The sequence below is a fragment of the Cucurbita pepo genome, chromosome LG19 (assembly GCF_002806865.2).
Source record: "Cucurbita pepo subsp. pepo cultivar mu-cu-16 chromosome LG19, ASM280686v2, whole genome shotgun sequence".
NCBI classification, from domain to species: Eukaryota; Viridiplantae; Streptophyta; class Magnoliopsida; order Cucurbitales; family Cucurbitaceae; genus Cucurbita; species Cucurbita pepo.
The window spans coordinates 4,626,964-4,643,556 of record NC_036656.1 but is presented as its reverse complement, the minus strand read 5'-3'; the positions used below and the strand labels follow the sequence as shown (position 1 = coordinate 4,643,556).

At 36.3% G+C, this 16,593-nt stretch overlaps 2 protein-coding genes and 2 non-coding genes across 5 annotated transcripts; 3 read left to right on the top strand and 1 right to left on the bottom strand.

Annotated features, from left to right (window-relative positions):
• Window positions 1-602: 602 nt before the first annotated feature.
• Window positions 603-6,066, bottom strand: LOC111781038 (cellulose synthase A catalytic subunit 2 [UDP-forming]-like). The gene is made up of 14 exons (XM_023661436.1): window positions 5,771-6,066; window positions 5,340-5,535; window positions 5,023-5,261; window positions 4,840-4,939; window positions 4,591-4,765; window positions 4,163-4,429; window positions 3,740-4,085; window positions 3,507-3,644; window positions 3,248-3,373; window positions 2,948-3,160; window positions 2,628-2,865; window positions 2,351-2,544; window positions 1,915-2,265; window positions 603-1,485 (listed from the first exon to the last, which is right to left on the bottom strand). Exons 1-14 carry the CDS (start codon window positions 5,849-5,851, stop codon window positions 904-906), a joined length of 3,246 nt encoding a protein of 1,081 aa, XP_023517204.1. The 5' UTR covers window positions 5,852-6,066; the 3' UTR covers window positions 603-903.
• A 3,809-nt stretch (window positions 6,067-9,875) lies between these two features.
• Window positions 9,876-9,949, top strand: TRNAI-AAU. Its single transcript has one exon. It is a non-coding gene; the product is annotated as a tRNA-Ile (tRNA).
• Window positions 9,950-10,663: 714 nt separating this feature from the next.
• Window positions 10,664-10,737, top strand: TRNAI-AAU. The gene has a single exon. It is a non-coding gene; the product is annotated as a tRNA-Ile (tRNA).
• A 1,483-nt stretch (window positions 10,738-12,220) lies between these two features.
• LOC111782255 (probable mediator of RNA polymerase II transcription subunit 26c) lies at window positions 12,221-15,073 on the top strand. 2 transcript variants are annotated; one of them, XM_023663094.1, is made up of 10 exons: window positions 12,221-13,285; window positions 13,367-13,435; window positions 13,533-13,615; window positions 13,694-13,764; window positions 13,867-13,916; window positions 13,999-14,032; window positions 14,123-14,247; window positions 14,524-14,620; window positions 14,721-14,881; window positions 14,978-15,073. In XM_023663094.1, the coding sequence occupies exons 1-9, from the start codon at window positions 12,893-12,895 to the stop codon at window positions 14,843-14,845; spliced, it is 1,047 nt and encodes a 348-aa protein (XP_023518862.1). In that variant the 5' UTR covers window positions 12,221-12,892; the 3' UTR covers window positions 14,846-14,881; window positions 14,978-15,073. The 2 variants fall into 2 exon arrangements, with proteins under 2 accessions (XP_023518862.1, XP_023518861.1); XM_023663093.1 differs by having other exon boundaries at window positions 14,721-15,073.
• Window positions 15,074-16,593: the final 1,520 nt, after the last annotated feature.

Below are 16,593 nucleotides of genomic sequence, written 5' to 3'. Positions count from 1 at the left end.
GTCGGATTCTTAGCAACTGAAATCAAACGGCTGTGATTGGTTCGAGGAAGGCCAGTTGCAGTCATTTTTTTTAATTTTATATATTCCTCCGTTGGAAATTACCATTTAATTTCTATAATTTAATTAATCCTACTTTTACCATTATTATTCATTTTAATACTCAAAAAGTCAAATTTACTCGAACAAAACAAAAACTCCTCTCTTATCACTTTTAGACAGACGAACAAAATTCATGAAGAAAATCCTATTAAAGTTCTGAAAATTTTGACCTCTAATTTAACCCACTCGAGTTGAACGTAGCTTGGCCGGCTCAAAGGTTCTTTTTTATTTGACATGTCTATTAAGACTACAAATTCTTCTCTTCACCAAACCCGTGACAAAAAAACATATCTCGGACGATATCAACACAGATACACAAGGACAAGAAATCAGCTAGCCGAACTCGAGAAAAGCTTCGAAGATGGTAACGATGCGATACACATATGAAACACTTGGCATCCATCATGGTCTTCAGGTGAAGAACAAAGACTTTCTAAGTTGAAAATTCAAATGGGAAGTCATGGTGGGATTGAATTCTATGTTGAAATGAGGAACAGACGAAGAATGTCAAGGGTTTTACATTAACGAACGAGGACTTCGTCGAGGAACATGGCGAAAACGAGAGTTTGAGACACGTTTTACGTGTCGTCCCTAATAAATTATATCATCAGTTCATGTGTTTCCATGGCACAAAAATAAGAAACAGAGGACTCAAAGAATCAAAGATATCTATAGAACAAATAACAATTCCTCACCTCCAACCCCTCTATCTATACATCATCCTGCATCACCTTCCTCAATTTCCTGCAAAAACCATAGTCATCTCGTCTCGTCCCGTCCCGTCCCGTCCTTACCGACTTGCTCTTAATCACAGTTCAACCCGCAAACTTCTAGAACGGGGCCGTCTTTTGATACAAATGGGTTGATCCTTACCCAAAGTAATGTTAAGATTGAGGCTAAAAGAATGGACCAAACAACAATGATTGTTGGTAGCCGATCTTGTTTCCCTAATAATCCCTTCAAGAATGGGTAGAGGTGGATGATCACCCAAAGAGCGAAAAATAGCCTTCCGAAAAGAGGACCCCACGAGTCGTATCCATTGTTGATGGCGTCTGAGATCCCGACGATCACGCCGATGATGTTTATGATCAACAAGGTCGTGGGAGGTATTAATAATGATGTCCATTTGAAGATATAGAGCTCTGAAAACTCACCATCATCAGCTGCTTTGGATGTAACTGTGAAGTTGGTGCTGACACCAGCTAAAACCTTGAGTAGACCTTGGAAAAGAGCAAAAAGATGCGACGAAACGCCTCCAATAACCCAAAACTGCTCGTTTCTCCACCAGTCGTCGATGCCAATACCACCCCATTGCATCTCGAGGATACCGGTCGCAGCAATTGAGATGAAGAGTGCCATGAAAATAAGACTGGCATAGTTGCTTATCTGCAAATGCACACAAATATGGTATTTAGAACGAAACATTATTAATAAGGGTGTAGAAACCTCTCCCTACCATAAGCGTTCTAAAAATCTTGAAGCGAAAGCCCAAAAGGAAAAGTCAAAAGAGGACAATATCTGTTAGCGGTGGGTTTGGGCTGTTACAAATGGTATCAGTGCCCGACACTGGTGATGTGACACCCGAAGGGAGTGAACACGAGATGATGTGCCAGCAAGGACGCTGAGCCATGAAGGGGGGGTGAATTGAGGGGTCCCACATTGGTTGGAGAAGGTAATGAGTGCCAGCGAGGACGCTGGGCCCCGAAGGGAGGTGGATTGTGAGATCCCACATCGGTTGGGGAAGAAAACGAAACATTCTACTCTCCCTAGCAAACGTGTTTTAAAAACTTTGTAACTAAAGGAGAAAGATATTACCTCAGGAACAATAAACTTTCCGGTGAGAAGACAGATAGCAGGCAGGCTACAGTAAACAAGCAATGGAATCGAGGTCCACGGATAGACGACCGAGTTTATGTACGAAAATCGTTCCAACCATTTCAACCCGCCTCCATAGCCATACCAGATCGGACAATGTCTGCTCAAGAATATCTCAACAGATCCTAGAGCCCACCGCAAAACTTGGTTTAGACGATCGGAGAGGTTAATCGGAGCCGACCCTTTAAAAGCAGGCCTCTCGGGAATACAGTACACAGACCGCCAACCGTGACAGTGCATCTTAAATCCAGTCAAGATATCTTCAGTAACAGAACCATATATCCACCCAACCTGTAATCATATTGAAACATTTCAGAGACAAAATAAACCTTAAAGAATGCAAAATTCAAACTTGTCTTGCTCTAAAAAAAGTAACCTCTTTCCCCCATTCTGTTTTATCTTCATATCCACAACTGATAACTTGAATGCCTTCTCTTAGCAGTGAGGCAGCACTCACATCATGACGACTTCCTCCACTTTCCGACACGGTCGACGCGACAAACACCGGAGATTGCCCGAATTTCTTCGCTAATTTAGTTTCGGACACGTTCAATTTCTCTATGCTTAGTTCTGCAACAATCATGTGGCAACTCGTGTTGAATATGATATGATATGATATGATATAAATACATCTTGCCAAAATGATTCTTTACCTTCGATTCCATCGATATTCTCGAGCGCATGGATCTGTGTTGTCTTCTTCTTTTTCTCGTTCTTGTTCTTTCTAGACCCACAACACAGACAGCACCATTTTGGCAAGCAGTTGCATGTTTTGCTCGGGCGTTTCTTCTTGGCAGGAGCGTCATTATCGTAGAGGGCAACCCTTCGGAAAACACACCCCGTACCGACATATATCAGTCCTTGTACTCCGTCTAATCCTTTCATGTTGATCTGCATTAAATTTTTTACATTCAATAGGCATAAGATATACAGGTTTGAGGTAAATTGTTCGACCAGTGATGCGTATACATACATCAAAGAACACAACATTCCGATTTGAGTATCGATCATGTCGATCGATCCCATCAAATCTTTGAGGAAACTGCACATAGCAAACTTTCTTCCCGGACGTCGGATCCATCATGAAACACATAGCTTCTCTAAGTGCCTTGCTATTGTTAATGTAGTGATCGCAGTCGACATTGAGTAGATAAGGAGCATTTGACAGAACCGCTGAGACTCGAACCTTCAAACGAAATATGGAGACGAGTAATGTCCTCGAATGCTAACCGTCTACAAATTGAGGGGATAAACATTTAAGCTTAACACGTACCAGTGCATTCATGGCCCCGGCCTTCTTGTGATGTTCAAACCCGGGTCGCTTTTCACGAGAAACGTAAACCAAACGTGGCAGCTCTTTTCCTTCAACGTCACAAACTCCATTCTGGCCAAGGAAGACCTGTAAAGACACAAATGTACACGATTAGTTTGCACAAACATGAGACAGAACTGAGCTGTTTCTCCCAATTACAGTCAGAAACAGCACGCTATGGATAAAAATGGTGGACGGATTCAATCGACATATATATTACCTGAATCATGCCAGGGTGGTCTCGAACGTTATTCCCGGGCCATGGAGTACCATCTTGCATTGTCCAGCCATCCTCAGGGACCTTTTGAGCCATGGAGACCAGCGCATTTATCCGAACCTTAAATTCTCCGTATTCTCTCTGTTCAAAGCGAAGTATACGAACAAAAAGTCAGTAATATCATTGCAGCAAACCGTAAGGATATAAGATACGCAGCCTCTACAATGGTAACGAACCTTCATTGCTCGCCTTTCCCTGAAAAATTCCGGATGGACCTTGTTCTTCAAATTATCGATCTTCTGAGAAAAGTAAAACTCGGGGGCACGGGGCTCAATATTGAATTTCTTAGAGAAAGGAACCCATTTCCTTGCAAATTCAGATGTCTCAGAGAGAGCTTCAAATGTTAACATGGCTGCACCATCATCTGAGACATAGCATGCAACTTTATCGACAGGATAGTCGACTGCAAGGATGGAAAGTACCGTGTTAGCAGTGATAAGTGGAGGTTCTTTCGTTGGATCAACGGTACTGACAAATACGTCCACGCTGGCTAATTCAGAAGGTTTCCCTTCTTTTTCATACCTGAAAATGTGAAAACCAAAAAGATCAGGCAAACGTTCCCAAAGTAGACGACGATAAATGGATTGTGTGCACATCACCTCAGGGATAGCCTATCGAGATACGTTTCCCTTTCAATCGGATACCATTTCGGGAACTGATCGAGAATCCACGATGCCGCAAACCAAATTTCACATATTACTGAAGTCAACCACAGGCCATAAGCATCTTTAACTGGATGAAGAATTCTGTAATGGAAAAACAGGCCGAGAATAACAAGTCGAAGCAAGATGATTAATCTGTACGGGTTTATCATGCTCGAAGAGATGGGCAATTTCCTTGATAGCGGTTGCCTAGCTTCATCCATCCTGTCGAACGAGAACAAATAAATGGTTAGCTATTACATGGCTTAAAAAAAAGCCATGGAAACTAGTTGTGTTATTGCGTTGAGCTCGGGACAACGAGCAATGAAAATTCATACTAGGATAGTGTAACAAACACGCACGAAACACTTCTAACAGTGGCTTACATGGGCAAATCGGGATCGTCGATATCATTTCCACCGTCTTCAACCCCTTGATGCTTCACCACTTGAAGTTTATCATATCGCTTCTTCGTCCAATCCTCCATTCTGTCCTTCCATGCCACACTCCCATAACCATATACAGCAATATCTTTCTCGGGAACCATTGGTCTACGTTGAGCTATCGGATGGCAATCAAAATGTTAGCCATAGTTATCATACACAATAAAAATAACCATCTTGATGCCGACTTACAAGATATCGATGGATCGGGGTACGACATCGAATGGTCTCTGTTTCCACGACCCATAAAATGGGGTACAAGAGCATGTTGATCAGAAGAAATCTCGTAATCCTAGCACAAGAAAACGCATCATTATATCGGTTTGATAGTGAATATCGAAAATTAACATCATAGAGTTGAAGAACTCCAATTACCTCCTTGCCGTATGTCAGGAGAGGAATTTCCGAACCAAGGCGAGACGGTTCGTGCTCCGACTGTCCATTGATGTGAGATGCATTACAGTGGGAACCACGGCTAGTGTTAAGGCGTGAAACAAACGATGCATCGGCAGAATGAGGGCGAAACGAATCGAGATTGCCATAGTCGAACTCGTTATCCAAATCATCGGTATCATCTTCATCGTCATCGTCATCGCCTTCAACCCGAGGACTACCTACAAATTTGCACCACTGATTAGCTTTGGCACCCGAAAAAGTCACAATAACAGAGAATTGAGATTAAAAAAGGCTACCCTTAATGCGTTTGTATCTGGTTTTACACTGTGGACAAGCTTGATTTCCTTCTCTTCGCTCATACTCATTGCAAGTTCTACAAACTGGGAAGGCACATTCATTACAAGCAACAAAGAGATCTCCTTCATCAGTTAACTCTATCTCATCTCCACAAATCCGACATGTCTGTCCACTCAATTCCTCCACAGACTTTGTCTGGAAACACCAAACAAAAATCAAACTTGGAAATAAACAAATTGGAGGATCAAAATGCAAGATGAACTAAGAACACAAACTAAATTTCTTCAACTCAAGCAACTCGACATGCAAAGAATCCAATGAAAAAGCGCCTAAAAAAGAGATTCTCAGCAAGAACAGAATCAAAACCCCAAATAGTTCAATCCCAAGTGGGAAAATTCATAAAACGAGCCATTGGGTCGCATAATCTTACCCGAACAGAGTCCTCTGCATTGATCAGAACGAACTCGTTTCTATTATGAGACCCAGCAATGAGTCGACCAGCGGTGTTCATTGTTCACAAAAGTTCAGCTCCTCAAGTGAAACAAACCCAATAAGAAGCCGATCTCTGAGAAGTCACTCAAAGAATAAAAAACTCATCTTTGCCTGAAATAACTCATTTTCCGGCGACCCACCATGGAAAAAATGGAGTAGAAACGCAGATTTTGGTCCCGCCCGTCTTGCTCTGTGCCACTGCAAAAGGAGGGATGAACAAGAAAAGGACGAGAATTTCCATGTACTTCAACAATGATTATGAACATAGTATCATAATTTATAGAAGCCAATTTATTTTCAAAAAGTTGCTAATTTAAGTTTTTATTGAAAATGAAATTCCAAATATAATCATTATTGAAAAAAAAAAAAAAAAAAAAAAAAANTTATTACAAAATAGAAATTAAGGAGTTGATATAAACCCCAAAAAAAAAAAAAAAAAAAAATCAAAGCAAATTAAAGCCGAACCATAAGCGAGAAACTAAATACATGAGTTACTCGTTTTAAAGGAGAAACCGAGAAAAACCCTATTGGTGAGGTTTATAAAACTTTTTTTTCCTATCCGATAGAGGTAATAAAATTACGTTCTTACCCCTCGATCAAATTAAGTTTCAAACTTTTGTCAAATTTCATGTGTTGTTCTTACACATGCAATGATTGAGATACATAAGTCACATTTTTAACCATGCAAGTATAATGATTTTACCTGATAAATGCAATTCACCTTTTTATTTTAAAATACAAAAAAAAAAAAAAAAAATGTGTATAATTTTTTTTTATTAATAAAGATATTCCCTCACCATGTTTTTAATTAGTCAACGTAGGACTCGAATATAGTATTTGGTTAGAATAGGATCTTGTTCCTCAGGCCGGTGGACTTACTAATATACTTTCAGCAAGTTACAATTTACATTTAGCTACGCTGTGTTTGTTGTAGATTTATGATAACCGGTACATTGGAGGCTGTCATTTATGACTATCTCACGCTATATATAGATTCTTTCATTGTTCCAACGCCCATCAAACATGGACCATAGCTATATCGTAAAGTTTAAAACATAGCTCGTGTAACGCTATGTTACACGACCCAACTCTTGAAACATACTATAATTCATGTAACCAATATCAATAAAATATCTGTGTAGAAACTATTAAATTCATTTTTTGAACTGAGATTTATTTTATTTATTAAATTATGCATTAATTATTAATTGTATTGTCTGTTAAAATTATAGTTTAATTTAGTAAAATTGCCAAAAAAAAATATTAATAAATAGAATTGACCGAAAGAGGAGAGGAAGTCACGGAGTCCACGATGGCAGAGATGGATGTCAGATTACGTCATCTTGTGGACCCCTCCATTGAATAAGTAAAGTGCCACGTGGTACCAACCGGTGTGGGTGGATGAAAGGAAGGAAACGTACAAGTAAATAGACACGTAGCTTTTTGTTACTTAAATTTTAATTTATTTACTTTTCGAAAAGATTTTCCTTTTTTAATTTAATGTCACTTTCTTATATTTTCATTTTGCCCCTTTGCTTTCTCTAAATTTGCACTTCTAACCCTTCACATTCTTTGTGTTTTAAAATGAAGCATGGAGTTTGCAGTAAACTTTTAACTTTAAATCAGTTTTTAGAAATTAAAGTTATTTTAAGTATTTTATTAATAAAAATTAAGATATTTTAAGATAAAAATATTTAAATATTTAGATATTTTCTGTTTGTTTTACTAAATTTTTAATCCCGAACAATTCAAGTAGAGGGTAGTTAGTGTTTGGAATGTAATTGTGAGATTTCACATTGATAAGGAAGAGGAACGAAAGGGTGTGGAAACCTCTTTCTAGTTGACACGTTTAAAAACTTTGAGGGGAGCTCGAAAGGGAAAGTCCAAAGAGAAAAATATCTGTTGATGGTTGTGATAAGATAAGGAATCAACTACAAGAGGGTAAGATTCGGATTACCTTGTTGATCGAATATCTCAAGACAAGAACCTTGTTTGAGATTCGAATCACTCCACAAGCAAGATCGATCATGTCTAGCTTGAATGATTCTTGTTGATCAAATATCTCAAGACAAGAACACTTGATTGAGATTCGAATNAACCCACCAAAATTTATAACAATCAAACTTCATTCTTCTTAAATGTGGCATGAATTGAAACAACTTTTGATAATTTTGACAACTTTTTCTTCACATCTTCATTGAAGTGTATTGTATGATTGATATCTTTTGGTTCATATCAGGTTGGCTTAGGTTATTACAAATGGTATCAGAACCAGACACGGGGCGGTGTGCCAACGAGGAATTTGGACTCCCAAGGGGGGTGCCTTGTGAGATCTCATATCAATTGAAAAGGGGAACAAAACATTCCTTATAAGGGTGTGGAAATTTCTCGATGCCTTATAAAACCTTGAGGAGAAACCTAAAATGTAAAGCCTAAATATAACAATATATGCTTGCAGTAGACTTCAACTGATACCATAATCTCTTAATGATTGATTTTAATAAAAGTGGAGTATTTCACACATAATAATTGGGTTTAACAGACTATTTGATTTGTAATCTGCATTATCTTCCCAACTTTCGTAAGAAAAAAAATTCAATATATAATTGATCAAAACATAACAACTTTTAAAATTTTAAATATGTATTTACCATTATACCCTTAGAATTGTTCTTATTTGTGTACCCATTATTTTGAGGTCGATTATACTTCTCAATTTGAGCGAGTACTCGTTTATTAATAACGAAATTAAATTAAAACAAATGAACATTCAAATTAGGAATACAATATTAAAGGAAATAAATATAATAATGATGATATTGAGTATATTATAAAGTAACAAAAAAATTGCAATGAAACCGTAATATATGCGGAGATAGAAGAAATGGGAGGGGGGAGGGGTAAAAAGGGAAATGGAGTACAATTACAAGGATTACTTCATCGTTTTTTAACCAATCACCGATTGCCACTGATGAAAAGGGCTTAAAGTAGGACCCACAAGAATAAGAAATAATAATAATCACAATGATAATTAATACTAGCAAAATGCATTAATTAATTAATTAATCGATTTAGCCATTAACGTCACGTCAGTGGGTCCGACAAACGACAAAACGATGTGGGCCCTATTAGCCTTCGATTTTATTGCAACAAGAAAATAAAAAGACAAAAATTCAATTTTCATTCGATTAAAACCAAGTAGTTTGGTTCTAAGTGGGAAACGAGGAATATTTTATAAGCTCGTATTTGGAAAAGGATTTTAATATTTTATCTAGACATATTTATTTATAATAAATTTATTAGTGAATGAAATTAAATCAAATTTAAATTACTTTTAAAATTATTTAAAAAAAATAAAATAATTAAAGTTAAAAGTGATTCCGCTAAAATATTTTTATTAATAATGATTTTAGAATAAGTTTTTAATAATAAGGTCAGCCGTACACATCTAGATATCAACAATTGCATTATGTCCAATTCGTCCCTATTCATTTCAATCACCATACATAATCAAATTTCTACGCTACATTCTCTAACACAAATTCAAAGACTCACCAACCATATACATAGTAGAAGAACAAGAACAATAACAAGTCTTTTACGTTCTTGTATGTCCTCTCTACCTTTATTGGCTGAATGGTTAAAACTTTTAATTCATACCTAGTTAATTAGAGGGTTTGATTCAGACTGGATGCATACTAACAATATTATAAACTTTGTTAGTCTCATTAGAAAGAAAATGGTTTAATAAAATTTGTTAGTCTAATTAGAAAGAAAATGGTTTAATAAAATTTCCATAAATAGTTCATAATTTATATTATATGGACTAAATATTCGGCCTATAATTAAATTAAAATAAAATTTAAGATTAGGAACATGATTTACAAAATATATAATTTATTGTGAGTGAGATTAAGTTTCGTTAAAACACAATTATGACGCTAACTTTAATTAAATAAATTGATATATTTTATCGATCTAAACATGCTTCAATTCATTGTAATAAAGAACAGATAAAAATAATTTAGCGCATGCTAACATATGGCCTATTAGCTCAGTTGGTTAGAGCATCGTGCTAATAACGCGAAGGTCGCAGGTTCGAAACCTGCATGGGCCATCCTTTTTTTTTGTTTTCATCTTGTGATTACTTATATAACCAATAGTGATGTAACACGTGTGCCTGCAGAATGGGCTTTGCGAACCCCAGATCACGTTGACTTTTTTTTTTTTACCAACCCAAAAGGAAAGTTACCTTAACCAATCCTATTTTATTTTTTAAATTCTTAATAATATTTGACATTTGTAACGGATATTAGTAATTTATTATGAGTTATGAATATTTGATATTTTATTAATAATGTTTTTAGAATTAAATGTTAAATAGTGATAGAAGTTTTGATAATAAGGTCAATGGTACACACTTATAGATCAATAATCACATTATTCCTCAACTCGATCCTATTCCTTCTAGTCGTCATACACAACTAATTTTTTAAACTGGACCCTTTGCAAACACCAATCCAAAATCCACCAACGTCTTAAAAAGACGAACAAGAATAAGTCATTCGCGTACTCGTATGTCCCCTCCATCTTTATTGACTAAATAGTTAAAATGCTCAGTCATAACTGAAGAATTCGTTCCTACCCGATGCACACCAATAAATTGTAAATTTAGTCGGACTAATTAAAAAGAAATTTATAATTAATATTTTATGGACTAAATCACTAAATTATAACTTTTTCGAACCACAAAGACCAAGTTTATAATTTGACCTGTAATTTAAATTTAAATAACAATATATAAATTAAAGTTTAGTGGACGTTCACATGTGGCCTATTAGCTCAGTTGGTTAGAGCGTCGTGCTAATAACGCGAAGGTCGCAGGTTCGAAACCTGCATGGGCCATCTTTTTTTGTGCTCATTTTATGATTTACTTATATAGCCAATAATGATGTAACACGTGTACAAGCAGAATGGGCTTTTCGAACCCCAGATTGTGAGGTTTGGGCTCGGCCCGCATGTTATTTATGCAACTAAGATTGAGAATTTTATTTTTCTTAGTTTCTATTTTTAATGTTTTTAAAAATAAATTCTTAAATAATGTTATGTATTTTTAATGGAAACAAAAATCATACGATTAATATATACATATATATTTTAAAATTTAGAGGTGTTCATATGATATGAGAATCCGATTCAATTGGACAATTCAACACAAACCATAAAAATTGGGTTGGATTTGATTATTATTTTTGTTTGGGTTAGGTTGAATTTCTGCAAAATCGAACAATTCAAGTTAGTTCGTGGGTTGACATTTTTTTGGTTGACCAACCTGAAAACAGAGTTACAACCTAACCCAATATTACTCTACTTTTAAGATTCTTAATAATATTTGACCTTTTAAATCGATATTAGTTATATATTTGTAAGTTATGAATGTTTGATATTTGAGTAGTATGAGATTTTAGTTATTAATATAAGATAATAATTTTTTTTTAATAATTTTTTAAAAAGAAGAACAACCCAACAACCTAATCTTTAATAGAGAGTTGAGTTGGATCATAAACTCTATTGGAGTTGCTTGAGTAGTTAACTCTATTGGGATTGGTTGGCTCAGTAACAATTGTAGATTGGTTTAAAATATTTTCCAAACTAACTCATGTACGCTCACATATTTTAATTTTAAAATATATCTTGTTTATCTCTAATTTTTTTTTTTGTCTAATTAGATCCGATTATACTTGGATTGTAGACATTTATAAAAAAAAATCTAATTATTTGTTGGATGAAAATTTTATTATGTTTACTAAATTGCACGAAATTTTACCTTACTTCATACCGAGACATTAATACTCAAATTGAAATTTGTGAAAGAAATTAGTAAATTATATTAAATGGTTTAATAAATTCATCTTAAACCTAACTATCTTGAAAAAATACTAATGGAATGTCAACGTGTCGGTGAAAAATGCACATAGGCCAAAAAAAACTCAATTTTAAAGAGCTCAAACAATCCATATAAGGTACTAAGACACTAACAAGAGGACAATGACGTCGACGTCACAACCTATATATATAGATGAGGGGACAACCTTAAATTTGATGGTATTCACCGGGCCAAGACAACCTTAATTGCTTCGATGTATTGTAGGATTAATCTTACCTTTTTTGTTTTCATAAATTCGCGTGATAGGACACGAGTAGATTCGTGCAAAAAAAAAAAAAAAAAAAAAAAAAAAAAAAAAAANAAAAGTTGACCATTTGGGTTCGATTCAATTCGATATAATTTCAGGGAAGCCCATGAACGTAATCGAGTCTATAAATTTTTTAATTATTTGAATTTTTAAGTCAATGAATAAGTTTATAATTGAGTTTATGAACCCTAATTGATAAATGGGCGTGGATTTGGGCCATAATGAATGAATAAGGAGTGTTTTTTTTTCATATTTATTGGTTGCACCACGCGCCAATGACTGCGAACGGAATAAGAATTCATTCATAGTTCAGAGCTCCGAGGGGAAGAAAATCCTATCTGGAAATAGGAACGAACAATATTCATATTCTCTCAATTTCTTTTTCCCTTTCTCCGATCAAATTCCGGCCGTCGTTTCAGAAACTTGGTTTTCATTTTCATGGTGGAGCTCTGTAACAATTTAAATTTTGATCAACTAACCCAGAAAGTCCCAAAGGGAAATTTCTCGACCTGTAATTTTGAGGGCGGAATTCGTTTGTTTCTCGTTTTCTTAAGGAATATTCCTCGTGGGTTCTTTTTAATTTATTGTTTCAGTGCCTTTCGGATTCCTGAAACGGTCGGTTGAAGCTTTTGTTGAGGATCGAATCAGATCTGTTCTGCGTTATTTGGGTTTTGTTTCGAAAATTTTCCTAATGGATTATGACGATTTTGCTTTTCCTTCACTGGGTTTTCTCTGTAATTTCTAGCGTTTTCTTCTTCTTCTCCGAGTCTCGAAGTGAATGTTAAAACTGTAATCGTTTTCGCTGCTTCTTATTGGGCGGATTAACTTTCTCAATCGCTCATTATTCTAATCGGACTCTTTACAAAATGGTTCGATTGGATTTAGATGATTTCCGGACCATACTTGATACAGCCGGCGTCGATGTTTGGACCTTCATCGATACAGCTATGGAGGTCGCTTCAATGGATTACGGCAATCAATTGAAAAATCGAAGAGATGGAATCGTCGAGAGGCTCTATACGTTGACCTCGCATCCGTCGCGATGTCGTAACTGCGATACGGATCGTCACCTCGATGGTCGCTCTAATGGCTGTGAAATCAAACAGAGCTCCGCCGAGGCGAAGGAAGGTTCCCCTTCGACGCCGCAGTTCGTCGGAGTTGAAGGGGACGACGATAGAGTAGACCCATATGGCGGTTCGTTTGATGATGAACAGAAGAAGGTTTTAGACATTAAGGAGCAGCTCGAAATTCCTCACCAGGTCTTCTTCCTCTCTGATTGTTTGGCCTTTGGGGATTCTTTTCTGAACTTACCAATTTGGTGATTGTTTGTGTTGTTTAAGCCTGAAGATGCTTTGGTTGATCTGCTTCAAAGCTTGGCAGACATGGATATCACATTCCAAGCTCTTAAGGTTTCTGTTGCTGTAATTCTTTTGAATTTGTGGGTTCTGTTGCTTTCTTCTTCTCTGTTTCTTACCTGTTCTTGTTCTTGTTCTTGTTTTTGTATAGGAAACTGATATTGGAAGGCATGTGAATCGGTTAAGGAAGCATTCATCTAATGATGTTCGTAGATTGGTGAAACATCTTGTCAGGTTCATAACAATTTATATATGAATGAATTCATGACCGATGCTTGGTGAATTTCTGCTCATTTGTGTGTTCTTCATCAGGAAATGGAAGGATATTGTGGATGAATGGGTCAGGTTGAATCAGCCAGGGGAGCAGCCAGCTTCATTAATAGGTATCAAATAAGAACATCATTCATAACTTCATGATTGAATTCCTTCAGACATGATTAGAACTCAAAAATTTAGCTAAGAAAGGTTTCTACTGCCATTGACAGCTGATGGCGACTCACCTCAACAAAAAGTTCCTCAAAATGGTTACCATCAGGTGAATTGAAATCATTGATCTTATGATTCTGATGTTTGTGTTCTTTGTAGAAAAAGCTTGAAATCTTTCTTCTTTTTTATAGGTTCCTGATTTCGCATACTCTCCGAATCCACACAGTGAGTATCGAGTATCGAATTTGAATCGTATGCGAACTTCTTGTTTCATTTGCCATCATTTACTTACCATGGATTTCATTGTGTTCTTAGATGGAAGTTCTGGGTCAGATCGAAATAACTCAGAGCCAGAACCAAAAGGAAAGCCTATGCCAAGACGAGACGCTCTGCCTAAACCAGCACAACCAGCTTCAACGTCGTCTTTAACTCCTCAAAACGTATGGTAACCAAATTAGAGTCGTTTAACTCTATGTTTGGTTGCCAAAAATGGAGGATGAAAATTGAACTTTCGAATCTTATGCTTCCGAAAACATAACAAACTTAACTCAAACTGCATCAATTGTGTTGAAATTTGACAAATTTGAGTGGTATGTCTGAATTTTCTCAGGTCCTAGATGATATGATATGATATGATATGCACGGTCTTACTTACATTACAGTCTGCCAGTTCTTATTTTCATTAAGAAGGTGTTCTTATTATGTGTTATTTGCAGAAACATAAAGAACAACAGAAGGAAGCAAATTTTGATTCACAAAAGCTTGCTTCAGCTAGAAAAAGGCTTCAAGAGAATTACAAAGAAGCTGAAAATGGTTTGGCTACACCTTTCTTTTTCTTCCCTTTTACTTCATTTTCTGATTCCTTAGGAACAAATCAATACTAATTACTGTTTGTCTGTTGCTCTTATTGAAGCTAAGAGGCAAAGAACAATCCAAGTCATGGACATCCATGACTTACCAAAGCCAAAGAATACCTTCTTCTCAAAGAATAAAAGCGGCGGCGGTGGCGGCGGCGGCTCTCAAGGCAGGCACTGGTGATATTTGGCAAAGCAGCAACATGTTCTGCAATATTAGGTGTTCTGTTATCATCATCCCTTACATCATTTGATCATTGAATTTTTAACTTTCTCTATTAAGTTTAAAAGAGAACCAAAATCTACTTTTTTTCAGGTAAATTTGGTTATAATAAGCAATGCTATTATTGATATTGTTCATCTGGAAGCTCTGAGTGTTTATATGCAATGCTAATGTTGAAGCTTCCTGTTATATGCAATGTGGGGTTTTTCTGGTTTGGATCATTAGTCACCCACCTTTGACCTTAGAAAAGGAAAAGGTTACTTAAGTTGTGGGGGGCCAGCCACATGGGGGATGTGTATGTGGATGGGGATTGGTTTGTTTGGCTTGTAAGTGCTTTCCCTTTGCTTGCTTCATATAATATTGTTGGAAACATGGGGCTTGGCCTAACATAAACAAAGGCTGGTTTTTCTACATGGAAAAAGCTTTTACTTTTCAAGGGTGTGGGGTAGGTTCAAAGATCTTTCAAGATGTTTTATCCGAAAAGTGTAATAATAGTCAAAACCCACTGCTAGTAGATATTGTCTTCTTGACTTTCGCTCAAGGTTTTTAGAACGTGTCTCCTAGGGAGAGGTTTTCACACCCTTATAGAGAATGCTTTGTTCTCCTCTCCAACTGATGTGAGATCTCACAATCCACTCCCCTTGGAGACCCAGCGTTCTCGTTGGCACTCGTTGTCTTCTCCAATCGATGTGGGACCCCCCAAATCCACTCTCGTCTAGAGTTCAATGTCCTTGCTGGTACACCACCTCGTGTCCACCCCTTTGTTGCTCAGCCTCCTCGTTGACACATCACCCGGTGTCTGGCTCTAATACCATTTGTAATAGCCCAAGCCCACCGCTATCATATATTGCCCTATTTGGATATCCCCCTTCGGGCTTCCCTTTTGCTAGGTAGAAGTTTTCATACCCTTATAAAAAAATGCTTCGTTCTCCTCTCAACTGATGTGGGATCTTACAATAAGCTTTTGTGTTCTTGACTGCAGTAGAGTGGATCGAAACACACAGTAAGAGGATCTTTCTACTGTCTAGTTACTCTGTTTCTTTCCTAGGTAAGTAATGCATATAAAGAACAACAGAGCCATGAGCATGACTGATAAAGAAAGAAGTGGGGGATGACAGACAACAACACCAGGAGTATGGGAGAGGGGTAAGCTAAATGGCTGTCTTTTCACTGGTTTTTTGCTGTTGGGTAAGGGAAAAGATGAAGAAAAGTTGAGAAATTTGGGAAGAGAAGTGTAAATATGAGGAATTTGGAGGATGGAAATGAAAAAAAACACAAGATTTATGAGGCAAATTGAGTGTAGTGTAGTGTAGTGTAGTGGGTGGGGTTTGGTTGGAGCCGCCATTGTTGACTATTTGTAATGTTTTTGTTAATAAGTTGCTTTCCAAACAATGATAATACTCCAAAAAAAAAGTTGCCATTTTTTTATAAATGAAAGCAGAGAAAGTAACAGGAACAATGTACAGTCAAAGTCAACAGGAAACAATTAATAAAAGGTGTTACTGTATTTTAGAGCAATATTCTAACATTTTACTTTTAATATTTTAATTTAATTTCTTTCATTATATTTTTAAATACAATTTTCTATGCTAAATTAAAAAGAAATATATGTTTTTTAGAAACATATTTAATAAAATAAGAAATATATATTTAAACTTGATATTTAATTACATTTTTCATAAATAAGGAAAATATAAGAAAAATACTAT

Bases quoted from the DNA above. Each gene is read 5' to 3' on its own strand.
- LOC111782255 (XM_023663094.1), top strand. From the start codon at position 12,893: ATGGTTCGATTGGATTTAGATGATTTCCGGACCATACTTGATACAGCC. The intron at 13,436-13,532 runs GTTTCTGTTGCT...GTTTTTGTATAG, and splicing joins TCACATTCCAAGCTCTTAAG to GAAACTGATATTGGAAGGCA. The intron at 13,616-13,693 runs GTTCATAACAAT...GTTCTTCATCAG, and splicing joins TTGGTGAAACATCTTGTCAG to GAAATGGAAGGATATTGTGG.
- LOC111781038 (XM_023661436.1), bottom strand. From the start codon at position 5,851: ATGAACACCGCTGGTCGACTCATTGCTGGGTCTCATAATAGAAACGAG. The intron at 4,430-4,590 runs GTAAGCCACTGT...CTCGTTCGACAG, and splicing joins GACGATCCCGATTTGCCCAT to GATGGATGAAGCTAGGCAAC. The intron at 3,374-3,506 runs GTAATATATATG...GTGTCTTTACAG, and splicing joins ACCACCCTGGCATGATTCAG to GTCTTCCTTGGCCAGAATGG.